Source organism: Coregonus lavaretus (assembly GCF_964263955.1).
Source record: "Coregonus lavaretus genome assembly, chromosome: 15".
Lineage (NCBI taxonomy): Eukaryota > Metazoa > Chordata > Actinopteri > Salmoniformes > Salmonidae > Coregonus > Coregonus lavaretus.
The window spans coordinates 28,337,137-28,363,235 of NC_140002.1; the positions used below are offsets into that span (position 1 = coordinate 28,337,137).

General features: G+C 41.4%; 1 protein-coding gene across 1 annotated transcript; it reads left to right on the plus strand.

Annotated features, from left to right (window-relative positions):
* Positions 1-1,109: 1,109 nt before the first annotated feature.
* LOC311141997 (alkaline ceramidase 3-like) lies at positions 1,110-26,099 on the plus strand (the record flags this gene model as incomplete). The annotated part of the gene is made up of 11 exons (XM_084177543.1): positions 1,110-1,212; positions 8,116-8,226; positions 17,145-17,197; positions 17,450-17,502; positions 17,886-17,967; positions 18,596-18,631; positions 21,641-21,699; positions 22,146-22,247; positions 22,627-22,731; positions 24,926-24,971; positions 25,988-26,099. 11 exons carry the CDS (start codon positions 1,110-1,112, stop codon positions 26,039-26,041), a joined length of 804 nt encoding a protein of 267 aa, XP_084033669.1. The 3' UTR covers positions 26,042-26,099.

The window sequence follows — 26,099 nt, forward strand, 5'->3', positions numbered from 1 at the left end:
ACGACAAGTAGCACTTTTTTTTTTACGAATGTAGTTTAATACATTAAGATGATGAAGGATAGCCACATTGGTTTCTATGGTAAGGCAGCTATTCTGTCAACAGAAAGCCATTGACATTTGTTCAGCCATAGGGATCTCCTATGGGGACAGCCGAAGAACCCTTTTGGAAACCTTTTTTCTAAGAGTGTACCCGTAAACTGGTATTTCTGGCTAGTATGTCACAGCTTCATGCATCCTCTATTTGTACTGGTCATCTATATTTCCCAATAAATAAATAGAATACACTTAAAGGGGCAATCTGCAATTCAAACAATAACAAATCAGAACCCAGCCACTGTTTTGGTAAAGGGATGAGTGATGGGGCTGGAGAAATGTAACCGCTTTCAAATTCATAGACAGAGCTATGGATGCAAGGACTGTTTTATAGTTTTAACCATGTTTTGAGGCTATACAGTGTTTGTTTACAATTAGGCCTGCACTGTTTACAAAGAATAGAGTAAAACAAGTTTATATTTTGGGTTCTGATGGGTAATGACAGTTGAACTAAGCTCATGCGGCATTTTAAAGTGCCAAATATTAATTTTGTATATAAATCACCCGTTTTTTAAATGTATTTGTATTACATGGCAAAAAGTTAATTACACAGGAATAACATATGAATCAATTAAAAAGCAAAATGTTGTACCATTTGCCAGGATGAGTACCAGAAAGTGGCCTATACCATTGATACATTTAAGAAAACACGGTGCCAGGTTGGTTGTAACCAATGATGAGTATAAACCCTGGATTGATTATGCTATGTAATGGCCAATGAGAGGCTTCATAGCCACCGGCCACCATATTGGTACCCCTCAGAATGAGCAGTCCTCCATATATATATATATATATATATATATATATTTTTTTTTTGTTTTTTTTTTACGGCGGAGAACCAAAATGGCGGCGCAGTGGCTTCAAAACAGCACCCCCTGTTAGTCATCTAGGGTTAATACATATAATTGCTTGTAACTGAGGGGATTGAGGGAGTTTCTCGGTCATAAATCGTTACTACTAACGATTCTGCACACCTCCCTCACACACACACAACTCCCCGTTCGTTTTTTTCCATCATGGCTCCCTCCGCAGACAGGCTGGGATACTGGGGGCGGCCAACCTCAACGCTAGATTGGTGTGAGGATAATTATGTCGTCTCTTTCTACATCGCAGAATTCTGTAAGTACAGCTGACACCATGCGTATGGCAAAACTAGTATTAGAAAAACAAAACGAATGCAATAAATACGGATGTGGATCCGTGCGGAGGTGGCATTCCCGTACGCTCGCGCCTCTTATCTTACATTTTAATACAGCTTTGACGTTTTATACCAGTAAGGTAGAAGTTGCCAGTAGTGTCATCACCTCGACCGTCCTTCTTACATAGGGCGATGCCAGACCCGCTAATGAGTCACAACCTCACTTGCAGATTCAGCACCGCGCTCTTTCAAGTAGGCCTAACTGTTTACAATTATGCTACTGTAATAGGCTATCTATACGGCACATTAAAAAGTCACAACTAGTGCATGTGTACAATGAAATGCGCTACAAGATAGCTTCAGCTTCATTCTGGGACAGTACACGGACTCTTTCTCACAGCCTGTTGCACACCTGTCACGCTACGCGTGCGAGCATTGCAAAATAAATGTACACATAGCCTACATGTTATTAAATCAGTTCACCCAGTGTTGCCAACTCCTCAGTAAGGAAAGTAGCTATTGGCTGTCCTAAAAGTCGCTAGAAGTCATCACCTAATTTGCATAATTGGCAATGTGCATGTAATTGTGATGGATGCTGTAGGAGAGAGGAATAATGTCATGGGAGAGACAAAAAGTGAGTAAAAAGCTGCAGAGGACTGGGCCACAGGGTGGGTAGAGGGGTCTGAATACAGCTGTTTGTTCACCCGCACCCGCTAGTGGACGCCTGAGGGTCTGCTGTTTGTTCACCCGCACCCGCCAGCAATAGCTAATAACCCATCCACAGCCGCCCGACTATATGTGATAAAGTGAAAATCTGAGGCCCACACCCGACCCTTATATAGAAAATGCGCTGTAGGCTACAAAGACGGCGGAACGATTATTTTACTGGCAATGCAGTATATATTTTTTGCCTGATTTAGATGTGTTTCTGCTTTCATTTCTGACAATTTTGGTAGGCTATTTGTTAGTCAATTAGTCTATAATGAGATACATGCAGCTTCTCTTCTGTGATTATATGTTGCCCTAGAAGACTAAATAAACCCTTGCTCACAAGATTAATGTAATAAATTAATAGAATGAATGAATGCTTCAGTCTAGTTGACTAGTTGCAGAGCAAAGATGTTTAGGGACCTGGGAGAAAATGCAATAGTCTAACTCAACAGAAAAAGGGAAATATGTCCTAGTTAGTTGAAAAAAAAAAAAAAAAAACAAGTGGTTATCCCACTGGCTATAAGGTGAATGCACCTATTTGTAAGTCGCTCTGGATAAGAGCGTCTGCTAAATGACGTAAATGTAAATGTAAATGTAAATACTATCAGCTTTTATGATGCTGATAAAGATAACACCTCTACAGATTTTATCTAACTGAGCATTCGCATTCTCTCAAGATGCTGAAATAAATAAATCATATTTCTCCACTCATGTTCCCAAGTAAATATTTTGCCTACATTTGGTGTATAATTTTACTGTAAGAAATGCTTAATACTGCATGAGTTAATATTAAGGCTATGTGAGAGGTTATAGACCAGATTTCAGTTTCCATTTAACCCATCTGAACAGTAGGCTACAGTTCCCTTGGAACTTCCCTATTTGAAGTCCCTATCTTGTGACTGTCGAATTTGTATAGCGCCTCACAATCATCACACATCCTCTTTTACCACTTCACCAAATCTTTCCCAAACATTACTTTTCTGTCCTCCTCTTTATTTTCAAGTCTCCATTTCGCAGCTTTTCTCTTATTGAATTAAACCTTTTTGTCTCTGTGGATTGACATGAACTTTTTCTGCCCATTCCCAAAAGCATTTGGCGATTGGCGTGTAGGCTATTTGGCGTGCATACAGTTAGGCCCTAAACCTTAGGCTTATGCAGTAATGCCAGATAGCCAAAAAGAATGAAAGAAAAACCTCAATGTAGCCTATAGATATAAATTGCACAAGAATTATACAATTATGGATTTTTTTAAGGTACTGTTTTCTCTTTATTCAACCTGCCTGTCACACACCCGCCCTTCATCCAAACAATATTGAATGACCCTAAACCCGTCAGCCCCGCGGATATAACTGAGGGGACTGTGGGTTATGAGTCAACCCATGCATCACTAATTCACACCCCTTGACTTTTTCCACATTTTGTTGAGTTACAGCCTGAATTTAAAATGGATTAAATTAGGAGTTTTTGTCACTGGCCTACACACAATACCCCATAATGTCAAAGTAGAATTATGTTTTTCGATTTTTTTCTACAAATTAATTACAAATGAAAAGCTGAAATGTCTGGAGTCAATAAGTATTCAACCCCTTTGTTATGGCAAGCTTAAATAAGTTCAGGAGTAAAGATGTGCTTAACGAGTCATATAATAAGTTGCATGGACACAATGGTGGAACAAGCTCCCTCACGACGCCAGGACAGCGGAGTCACTCACCACCTTCCGGAGACATTTGAAACCCCACCTCTTTAAGGAATACCTGGGATAGGATAAAGTAATCCTTCTACCCCCCCCCCCCCCCCCCCCCCCAAAAAAATAATAATAAAAAAATAATAATAATAATTGTAAAGTGGTTATCCCACTGGCTATAGGGTGAATGCACCAATTTGTAAGTCGCTCTGGATAAGAGCGTCTGCTAAATGACGTAAATGTGCCCTTGAGCAAGGCACTTAACCCTAATTGCTCCTGTAAGTCGCTCTGGATAAGAGCGTCTGCTAAATGACTAAAATGTAAATGTAAATGTAACATGATTTTTGAGTGACCACCTAATGTCTGTACCCCACACATACAATTAAATGTAAGGTCCCTCAGTCAAGCAGTGAATTTCAAATAAAGATTCAACCACAAAGACCAGGGAGGGTTTCCAATGCCTCTCAAAGAAGGGCACCTATTGGTAGATGGGTAAAAAAAAAAAAAGCAGACATTGAATATCCCTTTGAGCTTGGTGAAGTTATTAATTACACTTTGGATGGTGTATCAATACACCCAGTCACTACAAAGATACAAACGTCCTTCCTAACACAGTTGCCAGAGTGGAAGGAAACTGCTCAGCGATTTCACCATGAGGCCAATGGTGACTTTAAAACAGTTAAAGTGTTTAATGGCTGTGATAGGAAAAAACTGAGGATGGATCAACAACATTTACTCCACAATACTAACCTGAAAAGAAGGAAGTATTCCAAAACATGCATCCTGTTTGCAAGGGAACTAAAGTAATACTGCAAAAAATGTGGCAAAGCAATTCACTTTTTGTCCTGAATACAAAGTGCTATTTTTGGGGCAAATCCAATACAACACATTACTGAGTACCACTCCATATTTTCAAGCATAGTGGTGGCTGCAGCATGTTATGTGTATGCTTGTAATCGTTAAGGACCTGGGAGTTTTTCAGGATAAAAATGGAATGGAACTAAACACAGGCAAAATCCTAGAGGAAAACCTGGTTCAGTCTGCTTTCCACCAGACACTGGGAGATGAATTCACCTTTCAGGATGACAATAACCTAAAACACAAGGCCAAAATCTACAGTGGAGTTGCTAACCAAGAAGACAGTGAATGTTCCTGAGTGGCTGTTACAGCTTTGACTTAAATCTGCTTGAAAATATATGGCAAGACCTGAAAATTGTTGTCTAGTAATGATCAACAACCAATTTGACAGAGCTTGAAGATTTTTTTAAAGAATAATGGGTAAATGTTGCACAATCCAGATGTGGAAAGCTCTTAGAGACTTGCCCAGAAAGACTCTGTAATCGCTGCAATGGTGATTCTAACATGTATTGACTCAGAGGGTTGAATACTTATTTAATAAAGATATATTAGTGGTAAAAAAAAAAAAAAAAATCAATTTTTCTTCCACTTTGACATGACAGAGTATTTTGTGTAGATCGTTGACAAAAAAAAAAAAATTAAATCTATTTTAATCCCACTTTGTAACACAACAAAATGTGGAAAAAGTCAATTCTACATTATTTCAAGAAAATGTTTCAAGGACAGAATTACATGTATTTAACCATTTTTGTTGTGGTAGTGGGGACAGTAACATTAGTACTTAAAAAATATATACTTTAAGGAAAATATTATTATATATTTTTTCATTTTAGATTTTTATGTTTAGCTCACATAATATCATTTAAAAGTATGCATTAAGGTGTCTGTAATAGAATAAACGTGGAAAAACAAATGTAGACATTAATAAATGCATTTATATAGCTTCTAAAATATTTTTTACAATGGTGGGGAGTGCCAAGATGGAGGCGCGTTGGCTTCAAAACAGCACCCCCTGTTAGTCATCTAGTGTTCATATAAATCATTGTTTCAACCACACCGCTCGTATGTGTGAACGAGCGTCTGCGTAGCCAAGCGCTATAATAGACTCTGGGTGAAAATTCTACAAAGAGCCAGTTAAAAAGAGGGCCATATGCATGTCAGGTAAAATACCAAGCCAATGTTCATCTCCCGGGACAAACTAACTAGAAACAGCTAGCTAGCTAATGTCCATAAATGTTTCATGTGCGTTTCGACCTGCCCCCAAATTAATATAGTTGGTTGACAGTTGGTTTTGATATTTTAATCTGCGTGTCATGATCACGTCTGTTGTGGATGGACAAAATCAACATCCATGCAATGGCGCACGTGCGTGGCCGGTGTAGTCAGCATGTTACACAGGCAGCCCAACATTTTTCTATTCATGATAATTATCTTTAACACTAAGAGCTCCATTCCATTGCAAGATAAAAACCGGCTACTCAGCATTCGTGATTTGATTTTGGATACCTTTTTGAATGATAAGAGTGATAAAGGATTGTCAGTGCAGCAGTAAAACTCCTTCTATGCTAGTTCTATCTCACTCAAGTTATGAGGGGGTCCTTGGTGAATTTGTAACAATTCACACTATTTCCGGGTCAAGGTGTGTCATTACATGTTTTCATCACTTGCTCCTTTAGGTCCTTTCGTCATGGTTATAAAGCATTAATTTGTCAAAATGCATATGTGGCTACAAAAGGCACTTTATGATGCAACAGTGTATTTAAGGTGGAACTATGCCAAGTGGGTCAGAATTAGCTGTGTTTAACTACTGCTCTTTTACTTTTCTGTCACTCTCTCTCTGACTCACACATTACCCACATTACACTGAGTGACCCAACACTCCTCGTCTTCTCTCCTTCTTGACCTTGGAAAGGTGAAAACACTGGATTGAATGACTAATCACATGCATGATGCATCATATGAAGAAAAAAAAAAACATTATAAAAAAAAACTAGAACTGATACTCTGATAACAGAACACTAGCTCTTACGTTGCTCTTATAAATGTGTAGTAACACTGTATTACTAAAGTGACCATGTTACTGATACTCCACATGACCAGTAGAGTTTGAAGCAATGATTGGTTTTTAAATTGGGTCCCAAGTTGTAGAATAAAAGGCCTGGAATGTGCAACGTCCAGTAAATCTAATGTGGAAGACAGACAAAGAAAGAGGCAACCACGATTTTTTACCCTCATTGTGTGGCATGTGCTATTGTGTGTATTATATCTCAGTTTTCAAAACCTCAGCAGAGGAGAACAATAGTAGCGCTGCTTGCAGCATAGAGTGAGGTCAGAATACATTAAACAGGCGATTCTCCTCATGTTTGCTTACAGTTAAACATATGAAAACGTTAAACAGGAAAGTTACTGGCATTTGACTGACTACAGCACCTTGGGGCATGCCTGATGCTATTTGACCTGAAGTCAGTCAGCCTAAAGTACAACACAACTTACTAATGTACAGCACCAGCCTAATGTTAAACATAAATCATGTGCAACAGACATCCAACATTCCTGAGTCTTGTACATTTGTAAGAATATAATTTCAAGAATCCTTTACTTTTGTATCCAGCAGCTAAGCAAGCAACAAATACAATACAGCAGCAAAGCAGTGTAGCAATGCTCCAAGCTCTGTATGCAGGTGGGTTAACTGAACAAAGAACTGAGTTAGCCATCAGAGCTATTGCCTCTTGCATATAAGCCCCAACTTGAAACAACATTCTAATCATTAGCATCGGTCTATATGTTAAATGGTTTGATTGTTCTTAACTTGATCACCAACCATCACTTGGTGTGGTGAAATCTTCAAATTAAATATATGTTACCGTTATTTAACCAGTCAAGTCAATTAAGAACCAATTCTTATTTACAATGACGGCAAGAGGCAAAGGCCTCCTGTGAGGACGGAGGCTGGGATAAAAAAAACTATGTAAGACAAAACGGACAACACAGACAGAAGACACTGGCAACAGCACAAATACAACAGCAAACAAACAGTGGATGTGTGTGTGTAGTGTGTGTGAAGTAAAACAACATGCTTCCTTACATAAGTAACTAGTGACATTGGGTGACATGTAGAAACAACTACATGTCTTAACAACCTGTTCATCTATTTGTCCCTTGAACTCCTCCAGGGACACCAGGTCCTGGAGTTTTATGTTGGCTTGGAGAGAATTCCAAGACCAGGGGGCTGAGTAATAAAGGACCTTTTTCCATGCTCGGTTAACATTTTCAGGACTGTTAGCATAAAACAAGATTCATATCTGAGCTTGTAAGCGTTTTCATTTCGACCTAGAAGAGAGGATAGATAAAATGGCAGTTTTCCTAAAATGGCCTTATAAATAAGAATAAATAAAAACGAATTTAACCAGTCTAAATCTTACTGATATATACATTGGACCTGCTTACAGAATGTAAACACTATTCTTTCTCTAAAATCTCATTTACAGACCCTTGTTTTCCATCTGCTAAGAGACACTCTATTAAAAGTTATATTAGACATCAAATGATTGTGGTTGTTGTTTGCTGTCATACAGTACATGTTGTCTTGTCTTCCTCTGACAGTTGCTCTGTTTGTTATCTTGTTGTACAGGGAACACTGTCAGTAACCTGATTATGATCCTGCCTCCTATCTACGGTGCCATCCAGACATATAAAGACGGCCTAGAGTTCCGCTACGTCTACTCTTTTCTGGGACTGGCAGGTAGGTGCTCCATACACAACATCAGGAATTATTAGTATGATTTACTAATATTTCATAATACAAATGAAGAGTTTATTTCCAAAACGCTATATCCACCAATTTTTCACATTTGTGTTTTTTCATCAGAAATTGTTGCTTATAGGTACCCTCATGTGTGTGTAAAATATTATTATTCTCCGATTTTTATTTAATACATTTTAGATGTGAATGATTATTATAATTTTTTACGCTATACATTATATCCATTGTATAGCTGGAATGGAATGCTCGATCCTGTACACTGAGTATACAAAACATTAAGAACACCTGCTCTTTCCATGACATAGACTGACCAGGTGAATCCAGGTGAAAGCTATGATCCCTTATTGATGTCAATTTGTAAATCCACTTAAAATCAGTGTAGATGAAGGGGAGGAGACAGTTTAAAGAAGGATTTTTAAACTTTGAGACAATTGAGACATGGATTGTGTATGTGTGCCATTCAGAGTGTGAATGGGCAAGACAAAAAATCAAAGTGCCTTTGAATGGGATATGGTAGTAGATGCCAGGAGCACCGATTTGTGTTAAGAACTGCAACACTGCTGGGTTTTTCACGCTCAACAGTTTCCCGTGTGTATCAAGAAGGGTCCACCAACCAAAGGACATCCAGCCAACTTGACACAACAGTGGGAAGAATTGGAGTCAACATGTGCCAGCATCCCTGTGGAGCGCTTTCGACACCTTGTAGAGTACATGCCCTGACGAATTGAGGCTGTTCTGAGGGCAAAAAAATATATATAAAAAAAATCCCAATAGAGATGTTGTGGCAGGACTTGAAACTAGCAGTTCATGCTAGAAAACCCACAGATTTCGCTGAGTTAAAGCAGTTCTGCATGCAAGAGTGGGACAAAATTCCTCCACAGCGAAGTGAGAGACTGATCAACAACTACAGAAAGCATTTGGTTGTAGTCATTGCAGATAAAGGTGGCACAACCAGTTCAAATCAAATCAAATCGATTCGAATTTTATTTGTAACATGCGCCGAATACAACAGGTGTAGACCTTACCGTGAAATGCTTACTTACAAGCCCTTAACCAACAATGCAGTTTTAAGAAAATAGAGTTAAGAAATGTTTTACTAAATAAACTAAAGTAAAAAGAACAAGAAAAAAGAAAAGTAGCATAATAATATTACCATAATGAGGCTATATACAGGTGGTGCCGGTACCGAGTCAATGTGCGGGGGTATAGGTTAGTCGAGGTAATTTGTACATGTAAGTAGGGGTAAAGTGACTATGCATAGATAATAAACAGCGAGTAGCAGCAGTGTAAAAACTAAATTGTATCTATGCAAATAGTCCGGGTGGCGATTTGATTAATTGTTCAGCAGTCTTGGGGGTAGAAGCTGTTAAGGAGCCTTTTGGACCTAGACTTGGCTCTCCGGTACCGCTTGCCGTGCGGTAGCAGAGAGAACAGACTATGACTTGGGTGACTGGAGTCTAGTATATAGGTCCTGGATGGCAGGAAGCTTGGCCCCAGTGATATACTGGGCTGTACGCACTACCCTCTGTAGCGCCTTATGGTCAGATGCCGAGCAGTTGCCCTACCAGGCGGTGATACATACATTTACATTTTACATTTTAGTCATTTAGCAGACGCTCTTATCCAGAGCGACTTACAGTTAAAACCAGTCAGGATGCTCTCGATGGTGCAGCTGTAGAACTTTTTGAAGAGGATCGTGCCCACTTCACGACATTCTTGGTGTGTTTGGACCATGATAGTTTGTTGGTGATGTGGACACCAAGAAACTCTCTACCCTCTCCACTACAGCCCCGTCGATGTGAATGGGTGCGTGTTCGGCCCTCCTTTTCCTGTAGTCCATGATCATCTTCTTTGTCTGGCTCACGTTGAGGGAGAGGTTGTTGTCCTGGCACCACATTGCCAGGTGACTGACCTCCTCCCTATAGCCTGTCTCATCGTTGTCAGTGATCAGGCCTACCACCATTGTGTCGTCAGCAAACGTAATGATGGTGAACAGGGAGTACAGGAGGAGACTAAGCACGCACCCCTGAGGGGGCCCCTGTGTTGAGGATCAGCGTTGCAGATGTGTTGTTGCCAACCCTTACCACCTTGGGGCAGCCTGTCAGGAAGTCCAGGATCCAGTTGCAGAGGGAGGTGTTTAGTCCCAGGGTCCTTAGCTTAGTGATGAGCTTTGTGGACACTATGGTGTTGAACGCTGAGCTGTAGTCAATGAACAGCATTCTCACATAGGTGTTTCTTTTGTCCAGGTGGGAAAGGGCAGTGTGGAGTGCGATAGAGATTGCAGAATCTGTGGATCTGTTGGGGCGGTATGCGAATTGGAGTGGGTCTAGGGTTTCCGAGATGATGGTGTTAATGTGAGCCATGACCAGCCTTTCAAAGCACTTCATGGCTAACGACGTGAGTGCTATGGGGCGGTAGTCATTTAGGCAGGTTACATTCACTTTCTTGGGCACAGGGACTATGGTGCTCGCTTGTAACATGTACAGTGCCTTGCAAAAGAATTCATCCCCCTTGACGTTTTTCCTATTTTGTTGCATTACAACCTGTAATGTAAATAGCTTTTTATTTGGATTTCATGTAATGGACATACACAAAATAGTCCAAATTGGTGAAGTAAAGAAAAAAAAACATTATTTCAGAAAATGATAACAAATAAATAACGGAAAAGTGGTGCGTGCAAATGTATTCACCCCCTTTGCTATGAAGCCCCTAAATAAGATATGGTGCAACCAATTACCTTCAGAAGTCACATAATTAGTTAGATTGCACACAGGTGGACTTTATTTAAGTGTCACATGATCTGTCACATGATCTCAGTATATATACACCTGTTCTGAAAGGCCCCAGAGTTTGCAACACCACTAAGCAAGGGGCACCACCTAGCAAGCGGCACCATGAAGACCAACGAGCTCGCCAAACAGGTCAGGGACAAAGTTGTGGAGAAGTACAGATCAGGGTTGGGTTATAAAAAAATATCCGAAACCTTTAACATCCCACAGAGCACCATTAAATCCATTATTAAAAAATGGAAAGAATATGGCACCACAACAAACCTGCCAAGAGAGGGCCGCCCACCAAAACTCACGGACCAGGCACGGAGGGCATTAATCAGAGATGCAACAAAGAGACCAAAGATATCCCTGAAGGTGCTGCAAAGCTCCTCAGTGGAGATGGGAGTATCTGTCCATAGGACCACTTTAAGCTGTACACTCCACAGAGCTGGGCTTTACGGAAGAGTGGCCAGAAAAAAGCCATTGCTTAAAGAAAAAAATAAGCAAACACGTTTGGTGTTCGCCAAAAGCCATGTGGGAGACTTCCCAAACAAATAGAAGAAGATACTCTGGTCAGATGAGACTAAAATTGAGCTTTTTGGCCATCAAGGAAAACCCTATGTCTGGCGCAAACCCAACACCTCTCATCACCCTGAGAACACCATCCCCATGTTTTTCATCGGCAGGGACTGGGAAACTAGTCAGAATTGAAGGAATGATGGATGGTGCTAAATACAGGGAAATTCTTGAGGGAAACCTGTTTCAGTCTTCCAGAGATTTGAGACTGGGACGGAGGTTCACCTTCCAGCAGGACAATGACCCTAAGCATACTGCTAAAGCAACACTCAAGTGGTTTAAGGGGAAACATTTAAATGTCTTGGAATGGCCTAGTCAAATCCCAGACCTCAATCCAAATTGATAATCTGTGGTATGACTTAAAGATTGCTGTAAACCAGCGGAACCCATCCAACTTGAAGGAGATGGAGCAGTTTTGCCTTGAAGAAAAAAATCTATTTTAATTCCAGGTTGTAAGGCAACAAAATAGGAAAAATGCCAAGGGCAGTGAATGGTTTCGCAAGCCACTATAGGTATTACAGACTAGGTCAGGGAGAGGTTTAAAATGTCAGTGAAGACACTTGCCATTTGCTTCGCGCATGCTCTGAGTACACGTCATGGTAATCCGTCTGGCCCGTGGCCTTGTGAATGTTGACCCCGTTAAAGGTCTTGCTCACATCGGCTACGGAGAGCGTGATCACACAGTTGTCCGGAACAGCTGGTGCTATCATGCATGCTTCAGTGTTGCTTGCCTCGAAGCGAGCATAAAAGGCATTTAGCCCGTCTGGTAGGCTTGCGTCACTGGGCAGCTCGCTGCTGGGTTTCCCTTTGTAGTTCGTAATAGTTTGCAAGCCCTGCCACGTCCGACAAGCGTCAGAGCCTTTGTAGTAGGAGTCAATCTTAGTCCTGTATTGACGCTTTGCCTGTTTGATGGTTCGTCTAAGGGCATAGCGGGATTTCTTATAAGCATCTGGCCTTTAGCTATATGTACGTACGGTCACTGTGGGGATGACGTCGTCGATGCACTTATTGATGAAGCCGGTGACTGAGGTTGTGTACTCCTTAATGCCATTGGATGAATCCCTGAACATATTCCAGTCTGTGCTAGCAAAACAGTCCTGTAGAGTAGCATCCATGTCATCTGACCACCTCCGTATTGAGCTAGTCATTGAGCTTTAGTTTTTGCTTGTAGGAATCAGGAGGATAGAATTATGGTCATATTTGCCAAATGGAGGGCGAGGGAGAGCTTTGTACGCGTCTCTGTGTATGGAGTAAAGGTGGTCTAGAGTTTTTTTCCCTCTGGTTGCACATGTGACATGCTGGTAGAAATTAGGTAAAATGGATTTAAGTTTGCCTGCATTAAAGTCCCCGGCCACTAGGAGCGCCGCTTCTGGAATAACATTTTCTTGTTTGTTTATGGCCTTATACAGCTCGTTGAGTGCGGTCTTAGTGCCAGCGTCGGTTTGTGGTGGTAAATAGACGGCTACAAAAAATACAGATGAAAACTCTCTTGGTAGATATTGTTACAGCTTATCATGAGGTACTCTACCTCAGGTGAGCAATACCTCGAGACTACCTTAATATTAGACATCGCGCACCAGCTGTTATTGACAAGTAGACACACACCCCCCGTCTTACCGGACATAGCTGTTTTGTCCTGCCGATGCACAGAAAACTGTATATTATCCATGTTGTTGTTCAGCCACGATTCTGTGAAACATAAGATATTACAGTTTTTAATGTCCCGTTGGTAGGAAAGTCTCGAATGGAGCTCATCCAGTTTATTCTCCAGTGATTGCACGTTGGCCAATAGAATGGATGGTAGAGGCGGGTTACCCACTCGCCGACAAATTCTCACAAGAATTGTGTAAGGGGGCAATTCTTTATTTTTTTAAACTCAGGTTCCCTTTATCTAATATTAGGTTTCGTTTAAAGGTCTGGTAACATTCAGTATCAAAAATATGCAAAAATAGAGAAAATCAGAAAGGGGGCAAAATACTTTTTCACAGCAATGTATTGGCCATTAAGAGGCTTTGAAGCCATATTGGCAGTCTTCCATAGGAATTAATGGAATTATATAGTATTTCAATTAAATGTTTCAAGTACAAAATTACATGTATTTAAGTATTTTTGTTGTAGTGGGGACAGTAACAATAGTAATAATAAAAAAGTATACTTTAAGGAAAATGTTTTTATATATATATTTCTTCATTTTATGTTTAGCTCACATAAACTCAGCAAAAAAAGAAACGTCATCTCACTGTCAACTGCGTTTATTTTCAGCAAACTTAACTTGTGTAAATATTTGTATGAACATAACAAGATTCAACAACTGAGACATAAACTGAACAAGTTCCACAGACGTGACTAACAGAAATTTAATAATGGGTCCCTGAACAAAGGGGGGTCAAAATCAAAAGTAACAGTCAGTATCTGGTGTGGCCACCAGCTGCATTAAGTACTGCAGTGCATCTCCTCCTCATGGACTGCACCAGATTTGCCAGTTCTTGCTGTAAGATGTTACCCCACTCTTCCACCAAGGCACCTGCAAGTTCCCAGACATTTCTGGGGGGAATGGCCCTAGCCCTCACCCTCCGATCCAACAGGTCCCAGACGTGCTCAATGGGATTGAGATCCGGGCTCTTCGCTGGCCATGGCAGAACACTGACATTCCTGTCTTGCAGGAAATCACGCACAGAACGAGCAGTATGGCTGGTGGCATTGTCATGCTGGAGGGTCATGTCAGGATAAGCCTGCAGGAAGGGTACCACATGAGGGAGGAGGATGTCTTCCCTGTAACGCACAGCGTTGAGATTGCCTGCAATGAGAACAAGCTCAGGCCGATGATGCTGTGACACACCACCCCAGACCATGACGGACCCTCCACCTCCAAATCGATCCCTCTCCAGAGTACAGGCCTCGGTGTAACACTCATTCCTTCGACGATAAACGCAAAAAACCGACCATCACCCCTGGTTTTGCCAGTCCTGTCTGGTCCAGCGACGGTGGGTTTGTGCCCATAGGCGACGTTGTTGCCGGTGATGTCTGGTGAGGACCTGCCTTACAACAGGCCTACAAGCCATCAGTCCAGCCTCTCTCAGCCTATTGCGGACAGTTTGAGCACTGATGGAGGGATTGTGCGTTCCTGGTGTAACTCAGGCAGTTGTTGTTGCCATCCTGTACCTGTCCCGACGGTGTGATGTTCGGATGTACCGATCCTGTGCAGGTGTTGTTACTCGTGGTCTGCCACTGTGAGGACGATCAGCTGTCCATCCTGTCTCCCTGTAGCACTGTCTTAAGGCGTCTCACAGTACGGACATTGCAATTTATTGCCCTGGCCACATCTGCAGTCCTCATGCCTCCTTGCAGCATGCCTAAGGCACGTTCTCACAGACGAGCAGGGACCCTGGGCATCTTTCTTTTGGTGTTTTTCAGAGTCAGTAGAAAGGCCTCTTTAGTGTCCTAAGTTTTCATAACTGTGACCTTAATTGCCTACCTGTAAGCTGTTAGTGTCTTAACGACCATTCCACAGGTGCATGTTCATTAATTGTTTATGGTTCATTGAACAAGCATGGGAAACAGTGTTTAAACCCTTTACAATGAAGATCTGTGAAGTTATTTGGATTTTTACGAATTCTCTTTGAAAGACAGGGTCCTGAAAAAGGGATGTTTCTTTTTTTGCTGAGTTTATATGGAGAGCCCTGGCGTAGTGGTGCCAGGAAAATAACCTCTACCTCAACATCAACTAAATGAAAGAGTTGATCGTGGACTACTGGAGACAACAGAGAGAGCACGCCTCCATCCACATCGACGGAGCTGCAGTGGAGTGGGTCAAAAGCTTCAAGTTCTACGGCGTGCACATCACTGAGGACCTGAAATAGTCCCACCACACCGACAGAGTGGTGAAGAAGGCACAACAGCAGGGCTCTACGCTGACTTTTTTTACAAGGAGCACGTGTGTGTCTAAGTTGGAAAATGTAGGCTTATACAAAGAAATGTAAGAGTACAATGAAAAATATTTGAGGTAATAAAGCTAGAATTCTTAATTCTTCTAGGCGCACTGGTGCTCCAAAATAGAAATTCCAGTTCGCTCAGCAAAATATTTAGGCCATATGCGAGTAAAATGGTCACCCTGTAGAGCCCTGAACAGCGCCTCTTCAACCTCAGGAGGCTAAAGAAATTTGTCTTGGCCCCTAAGACCCTCACGAACTTCAACAGATTCACCATCGAGAGCATATTACCGCCTGGTACGGCAACTGCACTGTCCGCAACCACAGGGCTCTCCAGAGGGTGGTGCGGTCAGCCCAACGCATCACCTGGGGCACACTGCCTGCCCTCCAGGACATCTACAGCACCCGGTGTCACAGGAAGGCCAAGAAGATCATCAAGGACCTCAGCCACCCGAGCCACGGCCTGTTCACCCCGCTACCATCTAGAAGGCAGAGACAGGACAGGTGCATCAAAGCTGGGACTGAGAGACTGAAAAACAGCTTCTATCTCCAGGCCATCACACTGTTAAACAGACATCACTATTCGGCCTCCACCTGGTACCCTGCCCTGAACCTTACACTGTCACTAGTTGGTTACCACCTGGTACTCTACCCTGCAATATAGAGACTTGCTGCCCTATACCTAGAGTCATTGAACACTGGTCACTTTAATAATGTTCTCATACTGTTTTACCCACTTTATACACTGAGTATATATGGAATGCTGGCCATCCACAGGGATGCTGGCCCATGTTGACTCCACTGCTTCCCACAGTTGTGTCAAGTTGGCTGGATGTCCTTTGGGTGATGGACCATTCTTGATACAAATGGGAAACTGTTGAGCGTGAAAAACCCTGCAGTGTTGCAGTTCTTGACACAAACCTGTGCTCCTGGCACCTAATACCATACCCCGTTCAAAGGCACTTAAATGTTTTGTCTTGCTCATTCACCCTCTGAGTGGCACACATACACAATCCATATCTCAATTGTCCTAAGGCTTAAAAATCCTTTAACTTGTTTCCTCCCCTTCATCTACACGGATTGAAGTGGATTTAACAAGTGACATCAGTAAGGGATCATAGCTTTCACCTGGATTCACCTGGTCAGCCTATGTCATGGAAAGAGCAGGTGTTCTTACATTTTTTTGTATACTCAGTGTACGTATATACTGTATTCTAGTCATGGCTCATCTTATATAACTACTGTTGTACACACCTTTTCTATTCATATACTGTCCATACTGTCTATACACTCTATTTATATTGCTCGCTCTGATATTTCTTAATATATATATATATATATATATATATATATATATATATATATATATATTTTATTTTTATTATGTGTGTATTGTTATTGTATTGCTAGATATTACTACACTGTTGGTGCTAGAAACATAAGCATTTCACTGCACCTGCAATAACATCTGTAAATCTGTGTAAGCGACCAATAAACTTTTATTTACTTCACAGCATTTTGAAAGGCCATCATCAAGATGCCGTCCTGTTTATTTGAGTGAATGGTTTGAATGTCTGTGCTTCCTGCTGTTTGTTTGATGTGATCTCTTTTTCTGTTCCAGCTGTTGGCATTGGTTCCTGGTGCTTCCATATGACGCTGCAATATGAGATGCAGGTGAGCTGACTTTTAGTATCTAAAAATAAATCATGATTCATCAGCACCATTGAAGAGTTGTGTTCTCATAATCACATGTACTTTTTCAGCTGGTAAGGACATAAAACATGTCACCTCATCATTTCCTGCAGAATGCACATGAAGTTAGGTCAGAGACACTGGAGTAAGCAGAAAACAATAGTCCTGTCTTGACTCGTGCCGACCATCCCACTATACATCACTATCTGTGTCTCTGCTGTCTGACCCCCACAGTTGCTGGACGAGCTGCCAATGATCTACAGCACCTGTGTCTTTGTCTACTGTCTGTAAGTGCCCAACATATAATGGATTTACACTTTTCAGCTTTCACAGTGCCATTGCCATTAAGCAGCCCAGGTCAACAGCCCACTGAAAGTAATTTGAGGAAAATATAAAATGTAATGTGATCAATGAAAAGTGAATCCAACCCTCCAATTGATCCATCCTAAGAAAGCGCATACTGTGTCTCTCTCGTGGCTGTAGATGACATGTAACTGAGCTGATGTCTATGGATTGAGCGTCACTTAGACTTCCTCCATTTTAACTGGGGCATCTTTCATCATCTTGCTCTCCATCCTTCTCAAAAGCCTTACTGTATACAGTATGTCTATACTTACAAATATGTGTTTCATTAGAGGAATTAGAATTGAATTAATTTTTTGTGTTGCAGATATGAATGCTTCAAGCAAGAAAACACTCTGGGTTTATTTCCTATCACATTGTTATTGTTCTTCAGTGTCTCAGTCAGTGTGGTGAGTGTCTCATATATCCCACAGTCAAGTCAAAAAATGTTGGCGCCCTTGATAAAGATGAGCAAAAAAGACTGGAAAATTATAACATTTTATTCTAATACATTTGCTCAGAGAAATATATTTTGTTTAACAAAAATAAATATACCACTACAGATGTAGGATCTTAATTTGATCACTCTTTTGTTGCTGAGAATTTTCCTGCACAGCAGGAAATGCAAACGTGTGGTGTATTCAAGATTTTAAAAGGCTTCTAAAGTTTGTAATTTCCACTTTAAAATGGCAGACTTGACATGTTCAGGTGACATGAAAATAGAGCTCTTTGGCCATGCACACCAGTGGTGGGTTTGGCATCGAAAGAAAGATGCATATGCAGATTATTATTTTAATTTTTTAAAACTTGTTAAACATAATCTCTTTCTCATAGCAATTGTATTAGTATAAAAAAATATAATTTTCAAAAAATAATTAGCATACAATATAGCTCAGTATTATTTATTTTATACAGTCTTTTTTGCTCATCTTTATCAAGGGTGCCAATTATTTGGGACCTGACTGTAACTGATGTGTCCCTTTTACTGTATGTCAATAATCAATGTCACTATCTGCATTCTCTTTTTTTTTTTTTCAGGTGTATTTACAATGGAAAGAGCCAGTCTTTCACCAGGTAAGAGAGAGAGTACATTTTCACTCTTCAGTGACCATGCTCTTTGTTTGGTATTAGGTTTCACTGTTTCATTAGTAAATATTGCCCCTGGCTAACAGTGGGAACAGCCAGACATGAGGTCCTGTTAGATCCAGTTAGATTGCTGTTGTGGCATGTCAATTCAGATGTCTCTGTGCAGTTGTCTTCAGCAATATAATATTTTGCAGCATTGTCACTTGTCATACAACATGTCATACACCACCTAATCTTACATGCCCAGGTTACACTAACATGCTGACCAGACCGCACGCTCGTGTGCGTCCACGTGCACCATCGCGTGCATGTTGATTTTGTCCACCCACACCAGATGCGATCAGGACACGCAGGTTGAAATATCAAAACTAACTCTGAACCAACTATATCAACTTCGGGACAGGTCGAAAACCATTAAACATGTATGGCAATTTAGCTAGCTGGCTTGCTGTTGCTAGCTAATTTGTCCTGGGATATTAACATTGGGTTGTTATTTTACCTGAAATGCACAAGGTCCTCTACTCCGACAATTAATCCACAGATAAAAGGGTAAACTGAGTGAGTTTCTAGTTCTCTCCTCCTTCAGGCTTCTTCTTCTTCTTTTGTTCTTTATATGGCAGTTGGCAACCAACTTTAAGGTGCATTACCACCACCAACTGGACTGGTGTGTGGACCTCCATTCATCTTTCGATCACCCACGTGGGTATACAGTGCCTTACAAATGTATTCATCCCCCTTGGCGTTTTTCCTATTTTTTATTTGGATTTCATGTAATGGACATACACAAAATAGTCCAAATTGGTGAAGTGAAATGAAAAAAATAACTTGTTTCAAAAAATTCTACAAAATAAATAACGGAAAAGTGGTGCGCGCATATGGATTCACCCCCTTTGCTATGAAGCCCCTAAATAAGATCTGGAGCAACCAATTACCTTCAGAAGTCACATAATTAGTTAAATAAAGTTCACCTGTATGCAATCTAAGTGTCACATGATCTGTCACATGATCTCAGTATATATACACCTGTTCTGAAAGGCCCCAGAGTCTGCAACACCACTAAGCAAGGGGCACCACCAAGCAAGCGGCACTATGAAGACCAATGAGCTCTCCAAACAGGTCAGGGACAAAGTTGTGGAGAAGTACAGATCAGGGTTGGGTTATAAAAAAATATCAGAAACTTTGAACATCCCACGGAGCACCATTAAATCCATTATTAAAAAATGGAAAGAATATGGCACCACAACAAACCTGCCAAGAGAGGGCCGCCCACCAAAACTCACAGACCAGGCAAGGAGGGCATTAATCAAAGAGGCAACAAAGAGACCAAAGATAACCCTGAAGGAGCTGCAAAGCTCCACAGCAGAGATTGGAGTATCTGTCCATAGGACCACTTTAAGCCGAACACTCCACAGAGCTGGGCTTTACGGAAGAGTGTCCAGAAAAAAGCCATTGCTTAAAAAAATAAAAATAAGAAAACACGTTTGGTGTTCGCCAAAAGGCATGTGGGAGACTCCCCACACATATGGAAGAAGGTACTCTGGTCAGATGAGACTAAAATTGAGCTTTTTGGCCATCTGGCGGAAACCCAACACCTCTCATCACCCCGAGAACACCATCCTCACAGTGAAGCATGGTGGTGGCAGCATCATGCTGTGGGAATGTTTTTCATCGGCAGGGACTGGGAAACTGGTCAGAAATGAAGGAATGATGGATGGCGCTAAATACAGGGAAATTCTTGAGGGAAACCTGTTTCAAAAATCCCAGTGGCTAGATGTGCCAAGCTTATAGAGACATACCCCAAGAGACTTGCAGCTGTAATTGCTGCAAAAGGTGGCTCTACAAAGTATTGACTTTGGGGGGGTGAATAGTTATGCACGCTCAAGTTTTCAGTTTTTTTGTCTTATTTCTTGTTTGTTTCACAAGAAAAAATATTTTGCATATTCAAAGTGGTAGGCATGTTGTGTAAATCAAATGATACAAAGCCCCAAAAAATCCATTTTAATTCCAGGTTGTAAGGCAACAAAATAGGCAAAATGCCAAGGGGGTGAATACTTTCACAAGCCACTGGATGCTCCGAAAACCCAATGACGAGATGGGAGAGGTGGGACTTGCAGCACGTCGAGCGTCACAAATAGAACCAAGTTCGATTTTAGCGCCTGGCTACGCAGACGCTCGTTGACGTGCGCGAGCAGTGTGGGTGCAATGATTGAAAAACATGTATGTGTACATTTATTTTGCAACGCTCACGTACGCAATGCGGGCAGTCTGGTCAGCCTGTGATATGAACTCCTCTCTAGCATACCACCACAATAGCCAGTGTTGCTGTGGATATTTAGAGTCTAGAGAAGCGTCTGTGTTGCTCCACAACAACAGAAACGAAGTGACAAAGCAGCCTTTGTTTACACTTCAGAGCCCTCTCTGCAACTGACCACACGGCTCGCGTCGCGTGAGCGAGCGTTGCAAAGTAAATGGACACATACGTGTTATTCATTGCACCCACTCTGCTCACGCATGCGCGCGCCCGGTCTAGTCAGCATGTAAAAGCCTACTAAACCCCACTGCTCCATGGAGGCGCACGTTTAGCTATAAACATGCCCACAACAGTCCGTTTTGGAGGGCGTTATATTGTCAGCATATTGTTTCAACTAATTTGTGTTTCACACAAGTAGTTTGATTTGCTACTCATTTAGATAAACTACACAATACACCAACTGTGACCATTCATTTATACATCTCATCAACCATTACAAAAGAGCAGTCATTATTTGAGCATGGATTTAGCACAACCTGGTGGTTGAACCTTGTACATGCTGTACTGTGGTGGTGTCCTTTTTTAGGGGTTGAGCAGTCTGGTTGAAAATGTGTGCATTATACACCTCATACTTAATTTCACCTCTGTTCTGGTAAAAACACCAGAATTAGGCTACTGTCAAATATGACACAGGTCTACATTTGGTTTCTTTTCAACACTAAAGATTCTTCTTTTTGTGTCCTTAGGTCATGTATGGTGCACTTGTAGCCTGCTTGGTGATGCGTTCTATCTTCATAGTTACATGGTATGTGGCAATGTGGCAGCATCGTGGCTCAGTAGTTTTGGAAACTAACTGATAACTAAGAGGTCAACAGTACTTGTAGTATTTGTTATCCTTACAAAGTTTGGATTGTATAATAGCCACTCACTCATTGGATACTGCTGTTATGCTGATATTTGTGATTCTGAATGACAACGTTTTCAGAAACCACAGTACAAAGTAGGGCAGTGGAGGCTGGTGGGAGGAGCTGTAGGAGGACAGGCTCATTGTAATGGCTGGAATGGAATAAATGGAACGGATTTAAACGTGGTTTCCATATGTTTGATGCGTTTGATACCGTTCCATTTATTCCATTACACCCATTACAATGAGCCTGTCTTCCCATAGCTCATCCCACCAGCCTCTTCTGAAGTAGGGCTATGTAATAACATTGTTTATACATCTCATCTGACTATGTGTTTTAACTGCAGGGTGTACCCATGTCTCAAACCTATTTGTTACATCTCCCTGAGTGTCTTCCTGCTGGGATTCCTGTTGTGGAACATTGATAATCTGGCATGTGACTCACTCAGGTAAATATACAAACAATTTGCACATGCTGACAACATAATATGGACATCCATTTCTATAGATGTAGGATCTTAATTTGATCATCCTGATGCAGGATAACTTTCTTGCAATGTAGAAATGTTTTTAACTTAGAGTGTATTTGAAGTTTAAAAAGGCTTCTAAAATTTGTAATTTCCACTTTGAAATTTCAGACTTGATTTTCCCTTATAAACAAATGTATAAACCTCTACAAAAATGTCCATTCATTATAATCCACATAATAATTACTATTTCCTGTTGCTGCAGGATTATTTTCCTGCTGTAGCAAACTGGCTCAAATTAAGATCCTACATTTGTAGACAGAATCAAATGTAAAACTCTCTATTCCCCACTCTCCTTTAGATCCACCAGACAGAGACTACCCCCTGTTGTTGGGGCGGTGACACAGTTCCATGCCTGGTGGCACATCCTCACAGGCCTGGGCTCCTACCTACACATAATCTTCAGGTAAGCCATCAACTGAACCGTCTATATACTAAAGGTATATAGACTGCAACTTACCCATGCCCCCCCCTGCTTCTCCTTCACACAAATTCAGACAGCTGATGTTCTGAAAGAGCTGCAAAATCTGGACCCCTACAAATCATCTGGGCTAGACAATCTGGACCCTTTCTTTCTAAAATTAGCCGCCGAAATTGTCACAACCCCTATTACTAGCCTGTTCAACCTCTCTTTCATAACGTCTGAGATCCCCAGAGATTGGAAAGCTGCCGCGGTCATCCCCCTCTTCAAAGGGGGTGACACTCTAGATCCAAACTGTTACAGACCTATATCCATCCTGCCCTGCCTTTCGAAAGTTTTTGAAAGCCAAGTTAACAAACAGATCACCGACCATTTCGATTCACACCGTACCTTCTCCGCTATGCAATCCGGTTTCCGAGCTGGTCATGGGTGCACCTCAGCCACGCTCAAGGTCCTAAACGATACTATAAACGCGATCGATAATAGACAGTACTGTGCAGCCGTCTTCATCGACCTGGCCAAGGCTTTTCGACTCTGTCAACCACCGCATTCTTATTGGCAGACTAAATAGCCTTGGTTTCTCAAATGACTGCCTCGCCTGGTTCACCAACTACTTCTCAGATAGAGTTCAATGTGTCAAATCGGAGGGCCTGTTGTCTGGACCTATGGCAGTCTCTATGGGGGTGCCACAGGGTTCAATTATTGGGCCGACTCTTTTCTCTGTGTATATCAATGATGTCGCTCTTGCTGCTGGTGATTCTCAGATCCACCTCTACGCAGACAACACCATTTTGTATACATCTGGCCCTTCATTGGACACTGTGTTAACAAACCTCCAAATGAGCTTCAATGCCATACAACACTCCTTCCGTAGCCTTCAACTGCTCTTAAACACAAGTAAAACTAAATGCATACTCTTCAATCGAACGCTGCTGGCACCCACCCACCCGACTAGAATCACTACTCTCGACGGGTCTGACATAGATTATGTGGACAACTACAAATACCTAGGTGTCTGGTTAGACTGTAAACTCTCCTTCCAGACTCACATTAGTGAATCCAAAGTTAAATCTAGAATCAGAGTCCTATTTCGCAACAAAGCCTCCTTCACTCATGCTACCAAACATGCCTTCGTAAAACGGACTATCCTACCGATCCTTGACTTCTGCGATGTAATTTACAAAATAGCCTCCAACACTCTACTCAGCAAATTGGATGTATTCAATCACAGTGCCATCCGTTTTGTCACCAAAGCCCCATATACTACCCACCACTGTGACCTGTACGCTCTTGTTGGCTGGTCCTCACTACATATTCGTCGCCAAACCCACTGGCTCCAGGTCATCTATAAATCACTGCTAGGCAAATCTCTGCCTTATCTTAGCTCATTGGTCACCATAGCAACACCCACCCTTAGTATGCGCTCCAGCAGGTATATCTCACTGGCCATCCCCAAAGCCAACACCTCCTTTGGCCGCCATTCCTTCCAGTTCTCTGCTGCCAATGACTGGAACGAACTGCAAAGATCTCTGAAGCTGGAGACTCTTATCTCCATCACTAACTTTAAGCATCAGTTGTCAGAGCACCTTACCGATCACTGCACCTGTACACAGCCCATCTGAAATTAGACCTACCAACTACCTCATCCCCATATTGTTATTTATTTTGCTCATTTGCACCCCAGTATCTCTATTTGCACATCTATCATTCCAGTGTTAATACTAATTGTAATTATTTTGCACTATGGCCTATTTATTGCCTTACCTCCATAACTTGCTACATTTGCACACACTGTATAATATATTTTCTGTTGTATTTTTGACTTTATGTTTTGTTTTACCCCATATGTAACTCTGTGTTGTTGTTTTTATCGCACTGCTTTGCTTTATCTTGGCCAGGTCGCAGTTGTAAATGAGAACTTGTTCTCAACTGGCTTACCTGGTTAAATAAAGGTTAAATAAAATAAAAATAAGAATAAAAATAAAGGGTTTATGAAGGCTCCATTAAGCTTTTACTTTGTTTGTTTGCTCATTGTATTTGTTCCCACTGAAATTGATTTACGCTGCTTCAAGAACATAATTATATTAAGAACAGACTGGTATCTTGAGTAGGGATACGGTCAGATGATTGCTACAAGAATGTATCACTGAAAAATTTAATATGTTCTGTTGTCATGTAGCCTCCAGATAAGGTCAATCTACCTCAAACACAGACCAAAAGTAAAGGTAAGCGTGCTCTCATCCTCCCAGTTCTTCAACACATCCCAGTTCTATGCTTGTGTATACAGATGTAGGCTGTTAATTTGAGCCAGTTTGCTGCAGCAGGAAAATAATCCTGCAGCAATGGAAATGGAAATGGAATTAATGCAGGAAATGTGAATTATTATGTGGATTATAATTAATGGACATTTTTGTAGAGGTTGATACATTTTTCTTAAGGGAAAATCAAGTTGAACATTTCAAAGTGGAAATTACAAACTTCAGAAGCCCTTTTAAACCTCAAATACACTACACGTTTTACATTTCCTGCATTGCAGGAAAGTTCTCCTGCAACAGTGTGATCAAATGAAGACCCCACACCTGAAGAGTGTGAGGTTTTGAGCAGAAGATGACTCCGCTATCTCCCCTCTTCAGTGTGTTGTTGTTAAGTTGTCCTGTACAGTCCAACAACACATTGGCAGGCCCTGTGGCAGTGACATGTTTGAGTTTGGGGTCATATTTATACTGAACATTCCCCTTGAAGAAGTAGATTATTTATGTTGGGAATAGAAAATATAATTGAGTATGTGGAGTGTGATGATATTCAAAATCAGGCATAACTCAAGTTCTATCGTATGCATTTATGGACTGAGGGTTACGATAAGGACTTATAAATGTATCAGATTTTTTGGGATGCAATTTCTATACAATAGCTACCTTTCATATACAACGGCTGCATCCAGGGGTGTATGTATGCCTGGCCACTGTTGGGCAGTAGCTTGGGGAGAGCCCTCCTCCAACCTTCTCTGCTACTCATCATACCTGAAGATATGAAAAATTAATGCACTCACTAAATGTAAGTCGCTCTGGATAAGAGCGTCTGCTAAATGACTAAAATGTAAATGTAAAATGTAAGATCATTCAGAATCAGAACTGCCCTCAGGTTATGATACACAACAGGTTTATCAAATTAAGATCCTACATTTGTATGGCACCACAATATCAACAATAACCTAACACTTGTCTACAATGTGTTCAATCAGTTTATATGTGGAGTGTGGCCCATGTTGCACATGGATGCTCAGAAGACAAGCTGAGTGGCTGGGGACCATGAAGGAGGGTGACTGCCATACAACAGGCATCAGCACAGGGACC